This window comes from Loxodonta africana, chromosome 4, assembly GCF_030014295.1.
Source record: "Loxodonta africana isolate mLoxAfr1 chromosome 4, mLoxAfr1.hap2, whole genome shotgun sequence".
NCBI lineage: Eukaryota > Metazoa > Chordata > Mammalia > Proboscidea > Elephantidae > Loxodonta > Loxodonta africana.
Window position 1 is genome coordinate 157,237,885 of NC_087345.1, and position 24,792 is coordinate 157,262,676.

Genomic DNA, 24,792 nt, shown 5'->3' on the forward strand with positions numbered 1-24,792 from the left:
CCTCTACAGGTGAAGTAAATGGTCATATAGCAAATACAGTGTACTGGCTGGTTAACATGAAGTACCCCCACGTGAGATATGAAATAGGCACACTCTCTTTGGACGACGAATGTGCTAGCACTCTCTGCATTTTTCTGATCATATCGAAGTGGAGAAGGATGACATTTAGAGCCTAATGAAGGCTCGACCTCCAAGATAGAGTTTTGCATGAAGATTTCTGTTGAAATTCCTTAGTGAATTATGTGTTCTGACTGAATTGGCAAATCATTGTTCTTTACCACTTTTAGCAAAAATATACAAAGTAGTTCCACTTGTTTTAATCAAAGGCAGCTTCAGTTTTAATCAAGCTCAAAATGTGCATTAAATAAAGTGTTCTCTGGAAATAAATTTCTCAATTACAGTAACCAACTAACCCTTTCAGGGATGCTTGGTTTTTAACAAAATCGTTTCTTAAAGTATAGTGATTGCCAACATCGTGAATATACTAAAAACTATTGAATGTCACGCTTTACCTGGCTGAACTGTGATATGATATGCGAATTATATTTCAATAAAGGTATAAATGTGCATACCCCCCCCCCACATATATATAGTGATTCCTAGTGATTCCTAGGCTTAGTCAAATAGCTGGTGTCCTATTTTTACATGAGACTTGAAGAATACGCCGACGTTCTAGATGCTTCAGTTAATACTATATCTGCTTTGCCTTTTCAGAAACTAACCTTTGTAATTTACTAAGTTGAGCCTGGGTTCTAGGGAAGAGTCTTATCTCATATGGGTGTGTTTTATTCTTAACAAACCATAATTTCCTCACAGGAGTCAATTCTGGCAATAATTGTAATGAAGACAGTTTTTCTGAATAAAAGATGCATCTCGGAGGCTTACCTGCAATCTGATAGGTGAAACCCACTCTAGAGTTTCTGTTAAAAACTTCAGCTTTGAACACGACGATTGCAGTACGCACAGAAGAATAAAATGCCGGGACAGCAGAAATGTTTCCGCCACAGAACCGGATTCCTGGATTTCTATTACTCTGAAGTGGGGTGGAAGCCAAATCACAGTAGTTTTAGTTTCAGCAGAGAATAGGGCTTAGCATCAATTAAATTATACACAGTAAAACCTGCAAAAGCTGGAACCTATGTAAGCTAACCTGCCAGAGAAGGAAAAGCCAAATATTTTCCACTAAAATGAGTGTGACAGAAAAGTGGTGGCCGCACCCTGTCAAAGGTGGAAAACTTGTGAGACCCGGAAAAACAAGGCCTTCATGCCAAGTTCCAGCTCTCACAGGTTTTACCATATAAAAGCGTGGCTGAATTATTCAGCATAGAAACTAGTTATAGTGTTCGAAGGGCTTAATATGGAAGACTCTGCAACAAGACACAGATTGGACTTGAAACTGGCAAATGTCCCACATTCCCTGAGAGGCAGAAGATGTTAGACCCTTCTGAAACCAAGACCCTGGTTCTCTCAGGCTACTTCGTAACTAAGGCCTGACCGTTGCTTTGAACATATCGAGGCCATTCGAGCTCACTACAGTTCTCCTCCAAGAGCATTTTTCACAGTCCTGGACTCCAGAAGACTAACTCCATCACTACTCCCCCAAGCTGGCCCTTGATACCCCTTAGCAAATCTAACCAGGGCCTTTGGCACTACTGTGAATCCCACAAGGCAGTGGGTGCCTGTAATGAGGTCCCTGCTTCCCCAGGCAGCCCTCATCACCTGTCAACAGAATAGAATAAATATGGTCCAACACCAGTCAATTCTTCTGTAAAAAATAATTTGTACAAAGGTAGGGCATTTGAGGCCAATTATGCCTCTAATACCTGTCGTAACCTTTGGAGTTTCAGTATCTTTATAGATGATCCATTAAGCATCCCAACTTTGCACTCCTTAATACCAGGGGCTTTCATCTCTACTCTGTGGTTATCCACCCTCAATACCAGCTATCCTGACAGGCCTTGTCATCATCTGTAATGTCTCCATCACATAATTCTTCCATCATCTTCCAACTATATCTCCTTTTTCTACTCTTGGATACATTGAGGGTTCCAGTTTCTCTCAGCCCATCAGTCAGCTTCTTGTCTTCCTTCACTACCTACCCAGGCTGAAACCCTGTTTTATTCCTTTTATTCATTCAGTTGAATGACATTATTCATTCATAACAAATATTGGGTCTTAGTTGAGGGCAATTCAGCTGTTGTTATGTTCCAGAGCTTCCGTGTACCCTGTAAATAGCAATTCTGTACCCAGCTAGGTGTCCTTCCACTGATTTCCACTGTCTAAGCAGCACAAAGCAATGAGAAATTAAAAGAACTTTAACACAAAGGGCTTTCTTCCACTTGTCTCCAAGTCCTTCAGTAAGGGCACCACTGGGGAACTTTTCGTCATGAAAACTACTACCAATGGAATGATGACCTGGCATCTTGGCCACCACAGAAGCCTAGGATTTATCTCAGTGTTCATGCTTTGGACAAAACTAAGCAATCCTGGCATCTACTCAGCAGCCACCATTTCTGAGACTTTCACATTGAAGTCAACCAGAATGGGTTATTCTCTCCCCACCAAGGCTTACATGTGATTCAGGGAACCCTGGACTTATAATGAGGAGTACCTGGAAACCTCAGAAGGTAATAGGTTGGAATCTCTATTATTGCACACACCAGGGTTTGAACACAACACTCTTGGGATGAACTGGGGCGGATTAGTTGCTCCCCAGACTGCAGCGACACAATCCAGTTAAGTTGGTGTTCACCAGGTATCTACCCTCAGTTCATGACTCTTCACTTTATAGATTTTTCCAGTAATCTCATTATTTCAACTGCCTACCTGTGCAATGATGGCGTCCAAATCTGCAAGTCTTCTGTCGACCTCACACTTTCACGTCCAACTCTCTGCTCAAGATCTCATCACATGGGTACTTCATACTCATCACCTCAAAACAGCCGTTTTTCTCTTTCTATTGTGCATTCCATATATCTAACCCCACTAGACTGGGGCCAAATGGCCTCGTGACTGATCTCCCTGTGTTCTTCACTGACCTTTAATTCCTGTATACACAGATCCCACTAACTACAGACAGATTTTTCAAAGCATGGCCCATGAAGCACCGGTGTCAGAATACTGGAGGTGCTCATCAAAAGTATGCATTAATGGCTCATTCTTGGGGGAAGCAATCTCTGAGGGTGGGGCTTAGGGACATGCACTTTTAACAAGACACCCAGTGATTCTTTGATATACCAAAGTTTGAGAGCTGCTGACCTACAGGACCAAGTCCAAGGTCCTTAACATGTCTATATGGAAGGCCTTGGAGAGGCTTATAGAACACATTATGCTGGAAGTAACTTGAACATTTATTTAATCATGCCCTCATTATTTCAAGTGCTTTTCAAAATACTAGTTAAAAGATCACTATGTCATTCATGCTGCCATTATTACCGCTGGTGAGTCCTGAAACTCCAAGTAATTCTGCGAGCAGTCCCGCGAGTGAAGCTGCAAAGCCCACACAGTTATCTTGTTCTGCTGATGTGGAGGGGCATCAATGACCCAAGTGCAGGTGTAAAATGGAACATCTGGGTCTGAGGAATTTGGTGATGAGATACTTTGTGGGACCCAAGTTGCATTATAGGTTCCCCCACAAGGCCCTGAGGAGATTAGGAAAAAGGAGCTTACAAGACATTTCACCCAAGTTTCATCACACAGACAATATCTAAATCTCTGTTTTCCCTACCCTCCCAGATCAAGGGGGCTATATTTACATCATTCTATGAAGGAAAGGATGTTATTTAAGGTATATATTCTTGATGAAGAATTGTACCAAATCTGTATCATGGGTTAAAATCAACCTGTTGTTGTTCAGTTGATTCCAACTCATAGCGACCCTACAGGACAGAGTAGAACTGTCCCATAGAGTTCCCAAGGAGTGCCTGGTGGATTCGAACTGCTGACCTTTTGGTTAGCAGCCGTAGCACTTAACCATTACGCCACCAGGGTTTCCCGATCATGGATTAAAAGCAGAGTAATTAACATGGAGTTTAGTAATAGACATTAAGTTCTGTAATTAATACCAAGCTTAGTAATTAACATTGAGCATGGAATTCTTTGTAATATATAAATACACATGTATTTCATAATATATAAAAATGCCTCAAATTACTTACTGTCCACGATGGTGTATGTAGCATTAAATCCTTCCCTTTCTAAAATTATGTCGCTGACAAATTGAACAGTGAGGAAGTTACCGGAAGAGACAAAAGGAGCCGGTACAGTGGAACCACAAAATGTGCCAGCCAAGTTGGCATTCTCACTATCCCCATCATACAGCTGAAAAGAAAAACAGCTCATTAGTTCTTGTAGTTTGCATGAAATCGTGAAGTCAGCACAGGTCATGATTAAGGGTCATTACATTGAGGTTCTTAGAGCTGTTTTAAGAACAGAATTGCTATTGAATTGATTTTATTATAATAAGATTTTCTAGTAAAACCTGGTATGATGCCTATTTTTTCTCACTGGGAAAGCAACATACGATTTTTTTAAATGGGTCATTTGAGTCAGCAAGTCCATTGTTCCCTCTTTAAAAATATACCCAAATGTGACTACCTTTCCCTTCTCTCTCGCTACCACCTGATCCAAGGTGCCATAGTCTCTAGCTGGGATTATCACTGCAGCCTCTTAAGGAGCCTCCTGACTCTGCCCACCACTAGTCTGCTGTCAATATGTCAGCCAGAGCTTCCTGTTAAATTGTAGGTTAGACTGCGTTGCTGCTGTACCAAAGACCCTCCTAACTGCTTCCCACCCACTCAATATAAAAACCAAAGCCACGACATTAGCATTCAAGGCCCGAGAGAATCTGCTCTGCACTCCCAGCCCTTAGCTTTATGACCTAATTTCTTACTGTCTCCCCGCTTATTCACTCTGCTTCTTGAGCAAACCAGGTGCACTCCTGCTTTATGGCCGAAGCATCTGCTGTTCCCTTTGCCTGGAACACTGTTCCCCTGTATATCCACATGGTTTGTTCACCTACTTCCTTCAGGTCTTTACTCAGGCTGATTCAGTAAGCCCTTCCCTGACCACCCTGCTTACAACGTAAACTATCCCAAGATTTCCTATTCCCCTTTCCTGCTTTATTTTTCTTCAGAGTACTTATTACCTTCTATATAATGTAATGTACTTCCACATATATAATAATTTACTAATGTATTTATCGTCTTCTCTGATGAGAATACTAGCTCCATGAAAGCACAGATTGCGGTCTGTTCTGTTCACTCCTACATCTCTGCTTTCTGGAAAGCTGTTGGCACATTCAGGGCCCTTAATAAATATTTAATAAATGAATAAGTGCTTTCATTCCTCTCTGCCTCTCCTCATTCCTCCCAAACTTGTTCTCCCCAAGCCTTCTTTAACTCAGTAAATGGCTCAGGCCTAACACTTCAGCCATCCTTGATTCCCCTCTCTGTCCTTTCAACTCCCACATCTACTCCACTTTACCTTCCAAATTTATCCCAATGGCTCCATCCCTATTGCTACCACCATCATCCTTCACTTTTACCGTTATAACATCTTCCTAATAGACCTACTTCCTCAGAGTAGCCACGGTATCCTCCACACAGCTGCCTGAGTGCTTGCACACCTATGTCAGATTATGCCTCATGCTCTACCTGAAGCTCCACTGCACTGATAATAAAGCCCAAACTCTACACATGGTCTGCAAGCCCCTCCCTGGTCTGGCCTCTGCCTCCTCTCAGACCACCCTCCACTCACCTGTTTTCTGTGACTTCTTCATCCCAGAACACTGCCTGGTCAAGGGCCACTGCCCTTGCTACTATTGCTACCTGGAGCACCCTTTGCTCTGAACAGCTGACTCCTTCTTGGCATGGGATCCTAGCTCAGCCTCACAGAGGCCAAGCCTATCTAGTGTTGTCCTCTGCCAACATCATCCTATTTCATTTTCTTACTATAATCGGAAAATATCTTATGTGCTTATGCTTATTTCCTTTTTTAGTTTTTTGTTTCTCCCAACAAGAATGTATGCACCACGGGTGGGGAAGGCTTTGACTTATTCACTGCTGGGTGCTGGCAGAACATAGTAGCTTTTGGCGAACACATGTTGAAATAGTTGATGCTTGGATTTTGCTCAAACACATCAATAAAAAGCAAAGATTTTCCAGCTGAGGAATCGTCACTGTATTTCTGAAACAAGTATCTATAGTTGTAAAGTTCCAAATATTGAATTAACAGGACTGTGGTGTGTCAGAAGCCTCAGAATAACCTTGACCACTGACCCATAACCCATTGCCATTGAGTCGATTCCGACTTATAGCGACCCCACAGGACAGAGTACAACTGTCCCATAGAGTTTCCAAAGAGCACCTGGTGGATTCTAACTGCCGACTGACCACTGACACTCCTTTAAAATGTTAGTAATGTATGACATAAAACAAAACCCGCTGCCGTCGAGTTGATTCCAACTCATAAAAAAAACCCTATATTACTGTTTTTAACTATTTCATATATTCATAGGGCTGCTGTGAATATATGAAATAAACAAACAAAAAAACCAAACCTGTTGCCACTGAGTCAATTGCGACTCATAGCAACCCTATAAGGCAGAGTAGAACTACCCCATAACGTATCCAAGGAGTGGCTGGTGGACTTGAACTGCCAACCTTAGGCTCCATAGCACTTAACGACTACGCCACGAGGGCTCCACCATGAAAAAGTTAAAAACAGTAGTTTCAAAAGAAAAAATAATTTACCACTAGATGGCACTGTCTTCCCTACTGAAACATAACTTTAGTAAAGTTGGAGCCCTGGTGGGCCAGTGGTTAAAGCACTTGGCCTAAAGCATTGGGACCCACCAGCTGCTCCACGGGAGAAAGCTTTGGCAGTGCTTCCATAAAGATCACAGCCTTGGCAACCCTGTGGGGCAGTTCTACTCTTCCCTGTAGGTCACTATGAGTCAGAATTGACTCGATGGCAGTGGGTTTCTAGAAACATTAAAGCCCTAAGAGGCTTAAGTTCTCCAATCTAACCTCCTAATTTTACAGGAGAATACATTTGCCAAGTTTTAGGTCATGTATTTTTGGTTTTTTTTCTTCTTCTGGTAAACGAGTTAGAATTTTATTATAATCATTGCTGTCTTTATTAGCACTTTCATATTAGCAAGTATTTTGTTCTGTATACTATGTGTCATGTTCCTGTGCTAAATCCTATTTCTACACGGATGCATAAGGCACTCTCCATATTCTCATGATGTACATGGAGTAGTGGGAGAGGGAGGTCTATTAATTAAACATATACCTGGATCCCTGGTGGGGCAGTGGTTAAGCACTAGGCTGCTAACTGAAAGGTCGGCCAGTCTGTGGGAGACAGATGTGGCAGCCTGCTCCTGTAAAGATGTACAGCCTTGGAAACCCTGTGGGACAGTTCCACTCTGTCCTATAAGGTTGCTATGAGTCAGAATCAACTCGATGGCAATAGTAGTAGTCAATACCAAAAACCCTTTGCTGTGGAGTTGATTCCGACTCATAGCAACCCTATGGACAGGGTAGAACTGCCCTATGGGATTTCAAAAGAGTGGCTGGTGGATTCAAACCACTGACAACCTTTCAGTTAACAGTCATAGCTCTTAACCACTGTGCCACCAGGGCTCCTGATAGTAATAGTAATAGTAGTTACAGATATATATGTACATGTATGTATACACACACACACGTGTGTTGTTTATATACACTATAAAAATAAGTGCTACAATAAAAGAATAAAGGCACGTGAAATGTACTAGGGGAACCCAGATGGTGGAGTCAGGAAAGACTTTACACAGACATCTGAACTGGTATTTAAAAGTACATAGAAGTCTTCCAGAACTACAAAAAGGAAAGAGCATCCCAGCCACGCCGGACGTGATATGGATGGTCACGAAAGCAGAGAATGCGTGGCATGTCTCAACAATTCTGGCCCTGGAGATTTGGGTGAGGGAGAGGGACTGGAAAAATACATTGGAACCATACTGTCCCTTGTATACCAGGAAGCTGGGACTTTACCTATAGAAATAATAAGATCTGATTTGGGCTTTAAATAGATAACTGGTGGGTGTGAAGGAAGGATTACAAGAGGAGAAGCCAGGGCTAGGCAGACGGAAGGGAATTACATATATGCCCCACCCTGAGCTGGCGTTTCATGAGTTCTTTTACTGCCCCAAAAAGATTTCTCCTAAATGAGTTGAAGTAGACTGTAGACTCTGGACAATTGACATGGGCTGCCTGGACTACTATCATAGTTGAAGCCAAAATTTTGTCCACCTGCTCCCCCATTCTCAGATAATACTAAGTATCTACAGTGGTATCTCCCAGGGTGGCTTCATAGCATTGTGCAGGTGGTGTACTGTCCAATGAAGCAAGGATCATATACGCACTATGATACTAATGTGCCCTTAGGACTGTGCCCTGAGCACCTGCACAATCAGCTGCAGCTTGGTATTGCATTCTGGGAGCGTAGCTGCCTGAGGTAACTGGTTTAGGCCTGGAGCTTGAATTATGTATGACCTGAGTCTTGTGGGTATGGGTCAGTGCTCTGAAGAACATTGTGCTTTCTCAACTTTTGAAACTCTTTAATAGTGAAGCATATTAGAAACCCTGAAGAAACTGAACAAACATTTTAGTGGAAGACAGCCCCTGATAACAACTGTTGCAAGATCCTGCACTTTATCCAACAGTGGAAGAAACTGAGGGGAAGGAAATGTATGGATCTTAATTTCAATTCACTTTTTATGCACAAGGGCAATAGATTCTGCTATTGGATTTATGCCTTTTCAAATTTAACTTAATAATTTTAAATATTAGTTTCCTTAGGGCTTTATCTTTTAATGTTTCCCTGGGATTTTGATAATGGGGGGATTTTATGTTCTTATTTGGGACATCTCTACGTTATATTGCATTTTATTAGAGTAGCTTCATGAATTCTTTTATTGCAGAATCTCTGATGGACTCGTGGTGGACAACATGTTGGGTACAACCTGAGATGGAAAAGAGAATAGAGAGTGATTTTTGAGGTTTGGGACTGAACTGTGACCTATTTCAGAACGTTCTCTTAAAAAACTCATATGTGTCCCCAGTAAAGGTCCCAGGAAGAGCCTCAAAGAAACAATGGTTAGGACCAGCTCTGAGTGTGCAAGAAATTTTACGTTATTGTGGGTGGTTTTTAATTGTTTGTTTTTCACCTCAATGTTTCCACCAGTGCTTGGAGCAGTATCTGGAATATAGTAAAAAAATAAGAAACCAAACCCGTTGCCGTCGAGTCAATTCTGACTCATGGGAATACAGTAGGTGTTCAAACGAACACTTATTGATTGACTGCATGAATGAATATTGGAATTACATCATAAAGGTAGGAACCGTACGCCTTGATAGATTGTTGATTTCCTTCCCAAAGATGGACAGCCCCTCCTCCAAACAGCTGACCACAGACACAAACCCAATGGGTTAAGGCAGAGGTTTCAATGGGGACGATGCCATGCCTAGACAGTGTTTTGCAAAACTGTGGTGATTCTTGTGTCATCACAATAACTTGGGGTTATAACTGGCATTTAGTGGTTAGAAGCCACATTGCAGAACCCAATCCTGAGGTTCACGGGGCAGTTCTGCAAAGTGAAGATTTATTCTACGTCCCACATGACTTTTCAATGTCTTGCCAGACATTTGTGAAAAAAGCGTTGGTTTTTTTTTTTTTTTAATTCCAGAACCTAAATCTATTCTGTAAACACAAAAATACGTTTGCACAGCTTTAATATGCACAGAATTTCCTGGAAAACAATTACGATGTAAGTTGATGGAAGACTGTTTTGTTTAGAACTATTTGTTTTGACTTTCCCCACCATTTTGGAAATTCATGTTACAGCTGTTTTTGCTGCTGTTGGCATTTGAATTGTGAATACAATCTACCCGTATTACTCTAAATCTGAACTTATACATCCAGCATGAGTCCATATATTAGGGGGAGAGTCTGACTATTATGTGACATAGTGCAGTGGTGTCAGCGTATTTATATATTGAAGTACACACTATTTTATGTAACTTTCCTTTTTATGTCAGTATATTATATTGACTTTCTTGAAATTATATATATTGGTAGGTTTTATTGTAGATGGTTTCACTCCAGATGGTAAATGAAGCATTAGAAAATATTGGTTATTAAAAGGAGCACTTGGCTTGACTGAGTTGAGAAAACCTGGAAAATGTTAGGAAGGGGCCATATTTCCAGCAGAGGAAGGTCATACTCCTGATCCCTGCCTGCCACTTCATTCACTGCTCCCTACAGGAGTGACTTAGCTGATTGGGGAACTGGTGTGAGGGAACTGAGCAGTCTTTGTTGCGGAGGAGCTCGGAGCTCATAGCTTGAAGCCACTCCTTGCCTCTCACCGGAAGCAAGCTTTTATGATGTTCCTCCACATTTTGTGGAGGAAAATTTGTTCCTGTGTAGATTATCAAATCACACTCAGAAATGGATCTTGAGAGTAAATCCATTTACAAATGGAAGTAAATGTCCATTTATTTTTTAAAACCCTAGGAAGCATTTCTTGAACCCAAAATGGAGTCAATTGTGCCCTCTTCTGCTGTGTTAGTCTATGTTATTCATATTTATTGCTCTTGTCATGCTGCATAATAATTTATGTGCTTATATGTCAATCTCCTCCACTTTATTGACAACTCCTTGAGGGGTCATATCCTTAACTTTCCATGGCTCCAGTGCCGGGTACAATGCCTGGCACATAATAATGCCAAGTAACTCATTATGGGATGGTGTAAGTGGCATTAATTTCAACAGCAACTGCTCCATGAAACACGGAGTTCACTAAATACTGTAGTTACCTTAATAACTCTCCAAGTCAGCCCTTTCAAAAATGATAGTAACATAATTACGAACCATTAATGGAGTTGGCATGTTTCTATTTGTAGAATTTAATTAAATAAACTTAGCTTTCCTGAAAGTGATTTGATTATAATATCTAAGAAACAATCTGAAAGGAATCAAATGTCCCATTTATCACCAGGGATCCCTTTAATAAAAATACCTCCAAAATTCACATTCTGAGGACAGGTTTTTGAATCTGCCAGTTTAGTGGAAGTTGGAAAAGTTGCCAATTGAGAGAAATTATTTTCCCAAGAGGGGAAACAAGAGTATATCTGAACAGAATTTCTTTGGAAAAAAGACATTTTGTTGTGAAGCTGGAAAGCAACTCTTTGTTTTTGATACTGCTGATTCTGTCCTGAACACCTTGAGGAAACTGAGAAAAGTACTAGTTGTTTTAATGACATTATCAAATCACATTCATAGAAATGTGTCTTGAGAGTAAATCTAATCAATGCTTCTCTTAGCAAGACCATATCCAAAACATCTTATAGGAATTTAAACGTATAAGAATTTATATATAAATTAATTGTTCCTTAAATTTTAAGAAAAGGAAATACCATAGCCTCCATGCCCATCTGGAATTACTGTAAAGAAAAAAGAGGGGAAGGAAATTTGTTTACAAATTATGTGTCAGGTACAGTACTAAACACTCTAGTACACATTATCCTAAAAACAGCCTTGCAAGGTACGTACTATTATGTGATTTTTTTTTTTTAATTTTAACAAACTGATGAAGCCTGAGGGAGATTTGAAAATGTATCTGGTGGCAAAATTGGGTTTGAATTCCCAAACTGCCTGTGCAGCTTATTACTTCCCTGCAAAACCAAGGTAGCTCTTGAATAGTCTTGAATATCAGTTACTGCTGTTCTGGCCATTTTGGTCTCATTTTAGAAAAGAAGAATTCAACCAGAATTGACAATCATCATCATCACTAGTCTTTCATGAACTCCCTTTAATCTGGCTTTTGTCCCAATACTTTATTAAAATGGTCGCCAGCCAATATAATGAGTTTTTCTTTATCTTAATGTTTCTTGGCCTTTAATTTACAATTTAATCGTATTGAACACCCATCCTTTGTAAAAGAATCTTCTTCCCTAACAGGAAGCTCTCACTAGAGTCCTAACTCCAGACCCTCCTCCCTTCAATCCTCCCTGAATGCTGATTCCAGATTAATCTTCCTTAAATACTGCTCTTATTATATCAACACTGGAAAATATTCAATAACTCCTTATTTCCAACTGTTTAAATCTAATTCATTAGCTTGACTCAAAAAAAGCCTTTGTAACCTGGGTATCTCTCCCTTAGGTAATCTTACCTCTTGTTACTCTTTAGCAATATTCTGCTCCAATAAAGCCAGCCTCTTCACTCTTCCAAGAACATGCACATTCCAACTTCCATACCTTTTTTTTTTTTCCCATGTTTACCTTGAGTAGAATGCTTTCTCTCTTGACTTGAATAAGCTCTCCTTCACTTTAGGGAGTCTTTTTTGATCATGCCAGATTATCATTAACTTTCCTCCTTTTAAACTTTCACATTGCTCAAAGCCTATATCTAATGCATTAGTTAGCACTTAAATATTTACTATTCTGAAAGGTTTATTGTTGATTTGCATGTCATTCCTTAATTTTCCGACCAGATTTAACCTCCTCATGAACAGAGATCTTGCCATACTTGCTATTTTTCTTCCAAGAGTATAGTACCAACTCAGCGAATAAGTATTGATTGATGCTACTTAACATTTGTTATCTGAAACTATATTGCCTAATAAATAAAATAATTTAATATAAAAAAGTCATTTAAAAATGAATAGAGAATTTTTTATTGTGCTTTAGGTGAAGGTTTACAGAGCAAATTAGTTTTTCATTAAAAATTAATACACATATTATTTTGTGACATTGGTTGCCAAACTCATGACATGTCAACACTCTCCTGTTCTTGACCTTGGGTTCCCCATTTCCATTCCTTCAGCTTTCCTCTCTCCTCCTACCTTCTAGTCCTTGCCCCTGGGCTGCTGTGCCCATTTAGTCTACTTTTGTTTTATGAGCCTGTCTAATCTTTGGCTGAACGGTGAATCTCAGGAGTAACTTCAGTACTGAGACAAAAGGGTGTCTGGGGACCATACTCTCAGGGTTTTTCCAGTCTCTGTCAGACCAGTAAGTCTAGTCTTTTTTTGTGTGAGTTAGAATTTTGTTCTACATTTTTCTCCAGCTCTGTCTGGGACCCTCTATTCTGATCCTAATCAGAGCAGTTGGTGGTGATAGCTGGGTCCCATCTAGCTGTACTGGACTCAGTGTGGTGGAGGCTGTGGTGCTTGTGTTCCATTAGTCCCTTGGACAAATCTTTTCCTTGTGTCTTTGGTTTTCTTCATTCTCCCTTGTTCCAGATGGGGTGAGACCAGTGGAATATCTTAGATGGCTGCTCACAAGCTTTTAAGACCTCAGACGCTACTCACCGAAGTAGGATGTAGGACATCTTTATAAACTATGTTATGCCAATTGAGTTAGATGTCCCCCAAGGCCATAGTCCCTAGCCTTCAGCCCCGTAACTCAATCCCTATAGGAATTTGGATGTGTTTATGAAACCCCCAAGACCTTGCCTTGGTCAAGTTGTGGTGGCTTCCCCAGTACTGTGTCCTATCTTACTCTTCAACAAATTTACCACTTAACTATTGTGTAGTTAGTGTTTTTCCCTCCCCCATCCTCATAGCCATCAAAGATTGTTTCTTTCTGTATGTAAACCTTTTCATGAGTTTTTATAATAGTAGCCTCATACAGTACTTGTTCTTTTGTAATTGACTTATTTCACTCCTCAGCATAATTTCATAAGTTTATATATTTACTTCTCATGTTACCTTTATATATAGACAATATCTTAGCTCTGAAGTCTTACTGATAGTGAATCAAGAAACTTCTCAGTTCACTCCAGGGCATTATGCTGAGTGAATACAGAAGTTTCTTGATACACTGTCAGTGAGATTTCAGAACTAATATGTTGTCCATATAGAAAGGTAACATAAGTAAATACATAAACCTATGAAATAGATAAACTAATGGGTGGTTATTTTCATTACAAATATTGTCATTTCTTTTAGGATTTTTCAAAGGCACTCTCCACACGACCCTTCTTCCCATCAATCCTCTCTTGACAAGGCACTGACAGATGGACAGGGATACTTGAAGCTAATGTTAGAAGGCATACAAAATTTTGGAGTCATCTATATTAAAGATTATTCACCAGGAAGATAGAGCATCTATAACATTATACAGTGCATCATTGAAAAGTAGGTCATTTTAAACACAAGCAGCACTCACAATTTTCAGGACTTCCTGTATGGTATAAACTGGAATACAACTAAAATTAAAGTCTGGGATTAGTAGAATCTGTTAAGAAATATAATAGCCTTACCTTTACATAATCATAAGAGCATCTTCGCAAAGTAGTTGCTGCCTCCAGAGAAAATGTATTGAAGGTGAGTTTAATTAGTTTGTTTATAGGTGCACTTATGAACCATACACAGTTTAAATTACTGTCATATCTTCCATTTGAATCAGAATCAGGAGTGGCAAAGGTACGATTTGAACCCGTCAGATAACCTCCACATCCGTGCTGAGGCCCTGTGTTAAAACAGAGACACATCACTATACAGACCAAATAGGATGCACCTTAAAGTTTATGTGTAGAGTTTTAAAAAGCATATAATTTGTATTTGTTACACTTTTATGAACATTATCAGATCCACCACTAAACTTCAGTGGGCTTATGCATGTGTTTCTACTTACTTTGGCTTCTTCATTACTTATTTCCACTCCAAGACCTTCTCCAACACTTGAGCTGCCTCAATCTCACTCACACAGTTGCTTAGAAAAGTGGGTAACCTGATTTGTTTCTAGACGCATTTTTAGAATTGCTGATGTGATTTAGTAAAGCTTTTTCTATCCTTGAAAAATCCAATTTTATACAAAATAAAGTATTTTGCATAATAAAACTGGTGGAAAAGGTGAACATGTCTTACTTTCATGTTCCACTTTTATGAGCACCATCAGATTGAAAACTGAACGTAAGAAGAATTTACCCAACACGCCAAGAAAACTGGCTTCTAACAAATCTTTTATTTCAATAGTCTGGTAGAAAGCACTGGAGCGGCACTGAACACTGCAATCTAGTTCACATTAAGCCACATTCTTTATTTGATTTTTTCTTTTCCAAAAGAAGGGCAAACTGTGGGAGAAATTTATTAGAAGAAAACGTCTACTGGACTGAAAATAAAAACTTTATACTTCAAAATAAAACTGCAAGGGGAAATAGAAAATGCTCTCAAGATGCTTAAATGCTGTATTATGAATAAGAAATGGAACAAAAGCCTCAGAACATAGGATTTAGTTTTTGTCCAGTCCACACCCTAAGCAGATGTCTCAGAAATGAGGCAAGAAGAGCATAAAAGGAGAAAAACGTATTGACAATTTTGAAAGAAACAATGAAGGTGAATGAAACCCAAAATAGCTCCAGCGGGACTAGGGTTTACTTAAGTACTCAAAACAATGTTCAAAGAGAGCGTCTATGAAATTCTATACAAATAAAGGTCATTTCTAGTTCGGAAGTTAAATTTCACAGGCATTGGCCTTCCATCTCTTGTCTTATTCCATGTATTTATCCTAACAATGAAAGGGTTGCTTTCAACATTAGGGGGCACTAGGACTTTGTATCTGGGCCTTGGCAGGAAGCGTAAACAATGGCAGCCCTCCTCAGCTCTGACTACAGATCCAGTGTGTATTAAATGTGCAGAGTGGTTTCAGGGTAGCTGCATTAGTTAGTAGACTGCCTTATCAGTACGTTCTAAATCAGGTAAAACTATAGCATATTTGCACAATTCCTGGAATTGAAATGCTTTCAAAAGCCCAGTCCCTGATATATTCACAGAGAGTATTTAGGATACTCATATTCATGTAAAGCTGGACAATAAATAAGGAAGACCAAAGAAGAACTGATGCCTTTCAATTACGGCATCGGTGAAGAATTTTGGACTGCCAGAAGAACAAACAAATCTGTCTTGGGAGAAGTACAGCCAGAATGCTCCTTAGAAGCAAGAATGACAAGACTTCATCTCACATACTTTGGACATGTTATCAGGAGGGACCAGTCCCTGGCGAAGGACATCATGCTTGGTAGTGGGTTAGTTAGAAAGAGGAAGATCCTCAATGAGATGGATTGACATGGTGGCTTCGACAATGGGTTCAAACATAGCAATGATTGTGAGGATGGTGCAGGACCAGGCAGTTGTTTCATTCTGTTGTGCATAGCGTCACTATGAGTCAGACCTGACTCAACAGCACCTAACAAAAACAACAACAGCCTCTAGAACAAACCACTCATTGCAAACTGTAAGTACCGTACCGTGCTGTACCACATATTGCCAATGATTCTGCTCGAATGAAATAGACCTGGAGACTAAAGAGTTTGAGTTTGCATGGCCTTTATTCCAATGTGAACTGATTCTTAATTCAGGAAACCACTTAAACTTATTGATATCCGTAGGCAAGAAGAACAATTACTTAGGGTATTGATGAATCGATAAATTTATTTGTTTACTCAATATTTTTTCTAATATTCAAGGAACTACCTTTAATGTTGAAATGGGAAATGATGAATGGATCAGATAGTCCATTAGCAGCGGCAAGATATAGATAAATAATGATGATGACACAATACAGGACACAAACGCCAAGAGAGATACAGGAAATGTGAAATTCACAAGGAGAGGGAATTACTCCAGTTTGTGAGGATCCACAAATGGGATCAGTGGTAGCAATTCCAGACTGAAAGAATCTAATGGCCAAAGATAAATTGATAAGAATTTATATTACATGGTTGGGAAAGCGTAATGCTGTTTGAGAAAACAACATGGCACTCAAAGAAGAATAATGGGAATTAAGATGAGGAAAATAAGGTGGGGCTATTCTACAAAGGGTCTCAAATACCAGATGATAGAATCTGGCCTTTAGCCATTATTCTGTGAATTATGGAAATCCATTTGAACCCCACCTCCAGGAGTTGTAGGATCAGAATGTACTTTCTAATTAAGTCTGATCTAAAAATTAATCTGAGAGCAGCATTTTACATGTAAGGGAATAAGGCTGGAGGAGAGGAGAGAAGTTAAGAGGATATTACCATCTTCTGGGCTAGAGGTACCAGGGGACAATGAAGAGCTGAAACTTTGTACACAAGAAAATGATGTTGCTAAGCGTTATTCTATTAATATACCAACTTCAAAAATTAAAGACCATTTAAAAAAATTCAAGCTATAGTAGTTGAGAGCTACAGCTGCTAACCAAAAAGTGGGCAGTTCGAATCTACCAGTAGCTCCTTGGAAACCCTACGGGACAGTTCCACTCTGTTCTATAGGGTCACTATGAGTCAGAATCGACTTGAAGGCAATGGGTTTGGGTTTTTTGGCTTATATATTTTAATAAAAAAAAAAATCCACTGCCATTGAGTCAATTCCAACTGTAGTGACCCTGTAGTACAGAGTAGAGCTGCCCGATAGAGTTTCCAAGGAGCTCTTGGTGGATTTGAACTGTCGACCTCTTGGTTAGCAGCTCTAGCACTTAACCACTCTGCCACCAGGGCTTATTAATTTATTAGTAACCGTTAATAAATAAGTAGTGATAAAAATATATAAGGAAACCCTGGCGGTTAAGAGCTATGTTGCTAACCAAAAGGCTGGCAGTTTGAATCCACCAGGTGCTCCTTGGAAACCCTATGGGGCAGTTCTACTCTGTACTATAGGGTTGCTATGAGCTGGAATTGACTCGACGGCAACAGGTTTGTTTTTTTTAATAAGTTAATAAGGGCAGAATGATAACTGTACTTGGGCATAGTGAGTACCATTAGCCAAACCAAACCTGCTGCTGTCAGTTGATTCTGACTCATAGTGATCCCATAGGACAGTAGAACTGCCGCATAGGGTTTCCAAGGAGCAGCTAGTGGATTGGAACTGCCGAATTTTTGGTTAGCAGCTGAGCTCTTAACCACTGTGTCACCAGGACTCCAGTGAGTACCATTAGACACACTTAAATAATAATAGTCCTAAGGTAGATACAGCCTCCCTTAGGGAACCCAAGAACGAGACTTCTTAAATCTTTGTCCTGGGTTGCTCTAGACTGAGTGGTAGACCAGACCATTCTTCATTTTTCAGTCCCTCTGTCTTCCCTCCCATTCTTTGCAGGGTACTAGGAGGGGCTGAGTGCATTTTTCTGTCCCTTTCACCTCAGGCTTGTTCCTATGACTTGTTTTAGACAACGGAATATTAGTAGTCATGAAGTAGGCAGAGGTCTTAAATGTGCTTGTGTGATTTGGCTTGGCCACTTGTGCTCCTGGGCTCCATGAAGAGATCATGCTCCAGGTAACTGCTGGTCCACAGAGAAAGTGGATTCATGTGGAGCAGACCTGAATCCAGCCAACCTGCAGTCTGGAATAGGGGCAGGTCAGTCAGTCTGCAGATCATAACTGATGAGAATAAATGCGTTAGTTATAAGGCACGGAATTTCAGATGGTTTGTTACACAGCATTATCGTGGTAATAGCACACTAATATACACACACAAATACCATGTTTGACTTATAAAACTGTAATAGGGCACGTTGCTTAATTCATAAAATGTACACAAAGAATAAAGAAAATGGAGAGTTGATGTTATCATTAGATAATCCTGGCCAAAACATTCAGATAATTGAAATAAGTATATGATGTTATATGTGTGAGAGGGTGTTTGTACAGTGCAGAAAATGGTATAATTGCTCTAATTTCCCCACTTCAGTGTTTAGACATACTGCAGTTGCACACTGCCTCTGCTCCTCCTATAGCAAAACAGAAAAGTAAGCATATATGTTGTTGGGAAAATGTAAAGATGAATATTAACAAATGAAGGGCCTTTTGCCAAAAAACAGTGCTATTGTCACATGACTATTTCTGCAATTCACCAGCAGCAGATATAACAGAAGAAACAAGGGATAACTCTGTGATTATGAGATAAATATTAATATTTTAAAACTTTTTTCCCTGGAATAAGACATGTTAACCTTGAAATGGTGTTCAGCACTATAAATCCATCACCTTCCTGGGTAGGACACATTTTTCTACCATCCGGACACCTCTCATCCATCAGCACTCACTTCACCAGTCAGGTTGTGTCAGAAGCTTTATCTTTACAGCCACCCTCTAATGACATTCCCTGTGCCCGAGAACAAATGTCACTCTAACCTTCTTGTCCAAATTGGAAAAACTTCATACAAAAGAGCTATTTCTTTAAAGAAAGAAAAGGTTTTGGCTAATACATATATATATAAAATATAAACCCATAGCAAGCAATAAGTCTGGGTCCAGATCTACTTAATTAAAAATCGGGAACTGAATCCTAAATTGTTTCCCCTCCAATTATTAAACTTTAGAGTGAAGCTCAAGCCAGGGTAAATCTGGTAAAAAAAAAAAAATACTGTTATATTGTCTCAGAAAAAGCATCTTGAAGGTTTTAGTGGAGTAAGATAAATTGTTTTGAGCACTGACATTTTTGTGGCTGATGTTACATGTGGCTGACATTCTTGCAGTCTTCTGGATAGTCTCTCCATCAGTCCCTGGACAAACACTTTGCTTGGACAGATGGTGGACGGCTAGCCATACTTACAGATAAAGATCAGCATTTTCCTGTACTTCAGTGAGCCATCTGTGGCTCTCGGCTCTCAAGGAAGAAAGCAGCAGCGAAGCACAAGAAGCAGAATATACATGCATTTAAAGCCGGTGCCTGAGGGAAATACGAGTGCACGAAGATAGCTTCATTTCAACCACACACGGACAAAGGGCTACATCTTCCCAACCCTTTCTTGGAATAAACCTCACTGTGATTTTCAAAGTTGCAGAATACAACTGCTCCAAAAACAGTGAATTCATTTAAAATATTGAACTAGGTTTCAGATGAACCTGTTCTGTGTCTCTAAAAATAAATTTTATTTACTATTCTATTCCCACCAAGACCTGGCCATCTGTTTCCATAAACATTAGAGCCTAGAAAACCCTACGGGGCAGTTCTAAGCTGTCACATGGGGTCGTTATAAGTTGGAATCAATGCAACAGCAACCAACAGCACAAAACTCAAACATGTGTAGCATTTTAGGTATAATATTTATGTTATACAAGAGAAAAATACTAATGGTTTTCATGACATGGATTTTTTTTCAGAAACTTTCTTCAATTTGACTCACTTTAGAAATGATTTAACTTAGAATGTGTTTTAGTCTGGTAACATTTGAGAAACATAAAACAAAATGCTAAAAGAAAGGTAATTTACTAAAAGAAAGGTAATTTCAGCAGCAAAGAAGTAGCTGTAGTCAATAGACCAAGAGCAATACAGTATATAAAGAACGTAGGATAAGGAGAATTTTTATCACTTTTTTTAAAATTTATTTTGAATCATTTAGGTGTTACTGAAAACATCTTAGGTATGCATCGTTAGTGCCAGGGCATTTCAAGAAAACTATTCTCACCAACTTTGACATTTCAAAAAAGATTTATTAAGACAAATTATATGATCATATCAATTGATGCAGAAAAAGTATTTTGCAAAATCTAACACATAATAATACCTCTCAGCAAACCAGGAATAGAAGGGAATTTCCTCAACTTGATAAAGAGTATCTATAAAAACTATATAGCTAATATCATACGTAATGGAGAAAAACTAAATGGTTTCCTCCTAAGATCAGGTATAAGGCAAGGATATTTGCTCTCACCAATCTTATTCAGCATAATATTGGAAATTCTTACCAGCGCAAATGGCAAGAAAAAAAAATTACATAGACTGGTAAGGACACAATAAAACTGAAGATGACATGATTATCTATGTAGAAAATTCCAAGGAATCTACATTAAAACTCCTAGAACTAATAACTGAGTTCAGAAAGGTCTCAAGATATAAGAACAACACATAAAAATCAATAACATTTCTCTGTATTAACAATGAGCATATGGAAATTGAAATTAAAAACATAACACCATTTATAATCCCTCTAAAGAATATAAAAACCAAAATCAAAACCCACTTCCGTTGAGTTGATTCCAACTCATAACAGAGTAGGATTGCCCATAGGGTTTCCAAGGCTATAAATCTTTATGGAAGCAGACTGCCACATCTTTCTCCTGTGGAGTGGCTGGTAGGTTTGAACTGCCAGCTTTTTGGTTAGCAGTCAAGTACTTTAACCAGTGTGCCACCAGGGCTCCTTAAAGAAAATAAAACACTTAGGTATACATGTAATGAAACATATACAGTTATCTCTGTGTTGAAAATTACAAATCAAAAGAATTCAAAGAAGATCTAAATAAATTGAGAGACATATCATGTTCATCAATCGGAACACAGTAAACATAGTGTATGCCAATTCTCCCCCAAATTAATGTATAGGCTTAATGTAATTCTATCAAAATTTCAGCAAGGTTTTTTGTATACATAGACCGCAATGATTAAGAGCTTGGTTGCTAACCAAAAGGTTGGCAGTTCGATTTTACCAGCTACTCCTTGGAAACCCTATCAGGCAGTTCTACTCTGTCCTATAGGGTCACTATAGGGTCGTTATGAGTTGGAATCAACTTGAGGACGACGGGTTTTGGTTTGGTTTTAGACAAGCTTACCATATTTTTTCACAAATAATGTGCACTTTCTAGGTTTATTTGTGGGCCTTGTCCTCCGGCTCAACCCACAAGGTATTTTCCTAAGAGTGCTATGCTAATTTCTTTTTACAGCAAAGTGTGGAAGAGGATTGGCATGGCGGCGCTTGTGTGGGTGACTTGTGGAGGGATGGGCGCGGCCAGCAAACAAGTACAGAAACCACACTCTACTTGTGTAAAAATATGGTATTCTAAAGTTACATGGAAAGGCACAAGCCTGCAAATAGCTAAAACAATCTTGACAAATAAATATAAAATAGGAAGAATCACTCCACCTCTCTACCTGCTCTTAAGTCTTACTATATAGTTACAGTCACCAAGGCAGTGAAATATTGGTAGAAGGATAGCCACATGGATCGATGGAACAGAATAGAAAACCCAGAAATAGACCCACACAGATTTTCCCAACTAATTTTCGCAAAAGTGCAAAAGCATGTTAATGGAGAAACAATAGTCATTTCGACAAATGGTGCTGGAGCAATTGGGTACTCCTAGGAAAAGAAAAAAATTAACCTCAACCTAAACCTCAGATCTAAACAAAAACTAGCTCAAAATGGATTAAAGACTTAAATGAAAAATGTAAAACCATAAAATTTTACAAGAAAACAGCAAAAAATGTTTGGGATCTAGGGACAGACAAAGTGTTCTTGGATCAGATAATAAAAGTATGATGCATAAATGGAAAAATTGATAAATTAGATTTCATCAAAATGAAAAACTTTTTCTCTGTGGAAGGACCTGTTAAGAGGATAAAATGATAAGCTATAGACTGAGAGAAAATATTTGCAACCACATATTCAAAAAAGGATTACTACTAAGAATATACAAAGAACTATAAAAACTTAACAGGAAAAAAAATCCAAATAATCAAATCAGAAAAATTGCCAAAAATAGAAACATATTTCATTGAACAAGATCTACAGATGGTAAATAAGCACATGAAAAGATGTTCAACATCATTAACTGTTAGGAAAATGCAAATGAAAACTGCAATGAGATAATACTACACTATCAGAATGGCTAAAATGAAAAGACAGTGATAACACCAAATGCTAGCCAGGCTGTGGAGAAACTGTACCACTTACCCATGGCTGGAGGGAATGTAAAATAGTACAAGTACTCTAGAAAATAGCTTGGCAGTTTCTTATAAAACTAAATATGCACTTACCATGTGACCCAGAAATTACACTCTTGGGCATTTATCCCAGAGAAATTAAAACTAGGGCCACACAAAATCCTGTACACAAATGTTGATAGCAGCATTCTTTGTAATAGCCAAAAACTGACAATTCAAATGTCCTGCAGCAGGTGAATGGTTAAACCAACAGTGGTACACACACACGATGGAATGCTATTCCCAACAAAAAAGTAAGAAACACATACAAGAACTTGGATGGATCTCCAGAAAATTATTCTGAGTAAAAGACAGCCAAGAACAAGAGAGATAAACTCCATTTATACACACCTTCTGGGATTAAAATAATTATGGAGATGGACAACCAATTAATGGTTGCCAAGGTTAGGAATGAGGTGAAGGGGAAAAGTGTGGCCATAGAGGAGAAGTGAGAGGAACTCTCGTGGTGAATGAATAGTTCTTCATCTTGATTGTAGTGGAGGTTACACGAATCTACACTATAAAAAGGCATAGAACTATACACATACACTCACATATACACACACACGAGTGCATGTAAAACTGATGAAATCTGAGTAAGTTTTATACGAATATCAATTTCCTCATTTTGATTTTGTACTATAGTTGTGCAAGATGTTATCATTGAGGGGAACTGAGTGAAGAGTACACGGGCTTCCTTGTATATACTTTTTGTAACTTCCTGTGAATCTAAAATTATTTCAGAATAAATTATTGATTTGGACGCCTGGGTTTTACCAACAAAATGTTTTGCTACAAATTCCTAAAAAAAGTCTATTAAACTTTGGCTGAAATGAGTTGATCGACTTCTGGTATCAATGCTAAAACAGGTTAAGTGATCACACATATGCAATAGCAACCCTGAAAAGAGTATTTTCTTCATATATTCTAGTGTGACTCTTTTTAAGTCTGTTAACAATGTGTTGGAAATCCTGGTGGCGTACTGGTTAAGAGCTACAGCTGCTGATCAAAACGTTGGCAGTTCGAATCCACCAGGTGCTCCTTGGAAACCATATGGGGCAGTTCTACCCTGTCCTACAGGGTTGCTATGAGTCAGAATCGACTAGATGGCAGTGTTTTTTTTTTTTAACAATATGTTAGGATGCACTGGTATATAGCACTAACTGAGTTACTTTAATCTACTTTAAGGAATAGCTATTTCTCTAGGACTTCTAAGTCTTGCAGCACATGCGTGCTGATTCGCGTTCACGACAATAACCGGCACTGTCTCACATATACACATAAATTCATGAATGAACTTTGCCACTAATTTACCAGAACACATAATTTGAATTTAATTCAAGATGTATAGCGTAGATTTAACATATCCCTTCCTTTGTGCCTTCACTGCCCTTTGTACACAATTCTGTTAAAAAGCACTTATCATATTAAATTTACACTTATTTGCTGAGTCCTCTTGTTGACTGTGAGCTTCTTCCCAAGGATGGGGACTGTGTTGAATTTTATATCCCTGAAGCAAAGCTCACGGCCTGCATAGTAAGTAGCTGGTGAATATTGTTGAATAAAGAATGAAGGTATGAATAGAAAATACACGCAGTTCTTATTAGATTGATTGTTGCTTTCTAGCCTGTTTGAGGTAATTCTTGTAAATAAATATATTTCTTAATTTATAAAGTTGTTGCTATATTGTAAACAAATATTATGTATATATGCATGTGTATGTATATTTGTCTATAAATGTATGTGTATGTGTGTGTATATATGCTTGTAGATGTATATATGTGTATACATATTTTATATACATGTGTACATATTTATATATATGTATGGAAACCCTGGTGGCTTAGAGGTTGGCAGTTCAAATCCACGAGCTCCTTGGAAACTCTATGGGGCAGTTCTAGTCTGTCCTATAGGGTTGCTATGAGTTGGAATTGACTCGACGGCAATGGTTTTTATATACATTCATACACGTGTATACATATACATATATACACACACATATATAATCTTTTCGGTTCTATATATTAACCCGTTATTAAGAGTTAATTTAGTTGACTGGCATG

General features: G+C 38.8%; 1 protein-coding gene across 1 annotated transcript in view; it reads right to left on the bottom strand.

Moving 5' to 3' along the window:
* The window catches only part of CUBN (cubilin), a gene marked incomplete at its 5' end in the record, with an annotated part of 354,010 nt that overhangs the window by 13,815 nt on the left and 315,403 nt on the right, over positions 1-24,792 (bottom strand). Inside the window, 4 exons of the mRNA XM_003410564.3 lie at positions 886-1,033; positions 3,436-3,641; positions 4,158-4,320; positions 14,311-14,519. Coding sequence (XP_003410612.3) covers positions 886-1,033; positions 3,436-3,641; positions 4,158-4,320; positions 14,311-14,519 — 726 coding nt within the window. The remainder of the gene's footprint in view (positions 1-885; positions 1,034-3,435; positions 3,642-4,157; positions 4,321-14,310; positions 14,520-24,792) is intronic.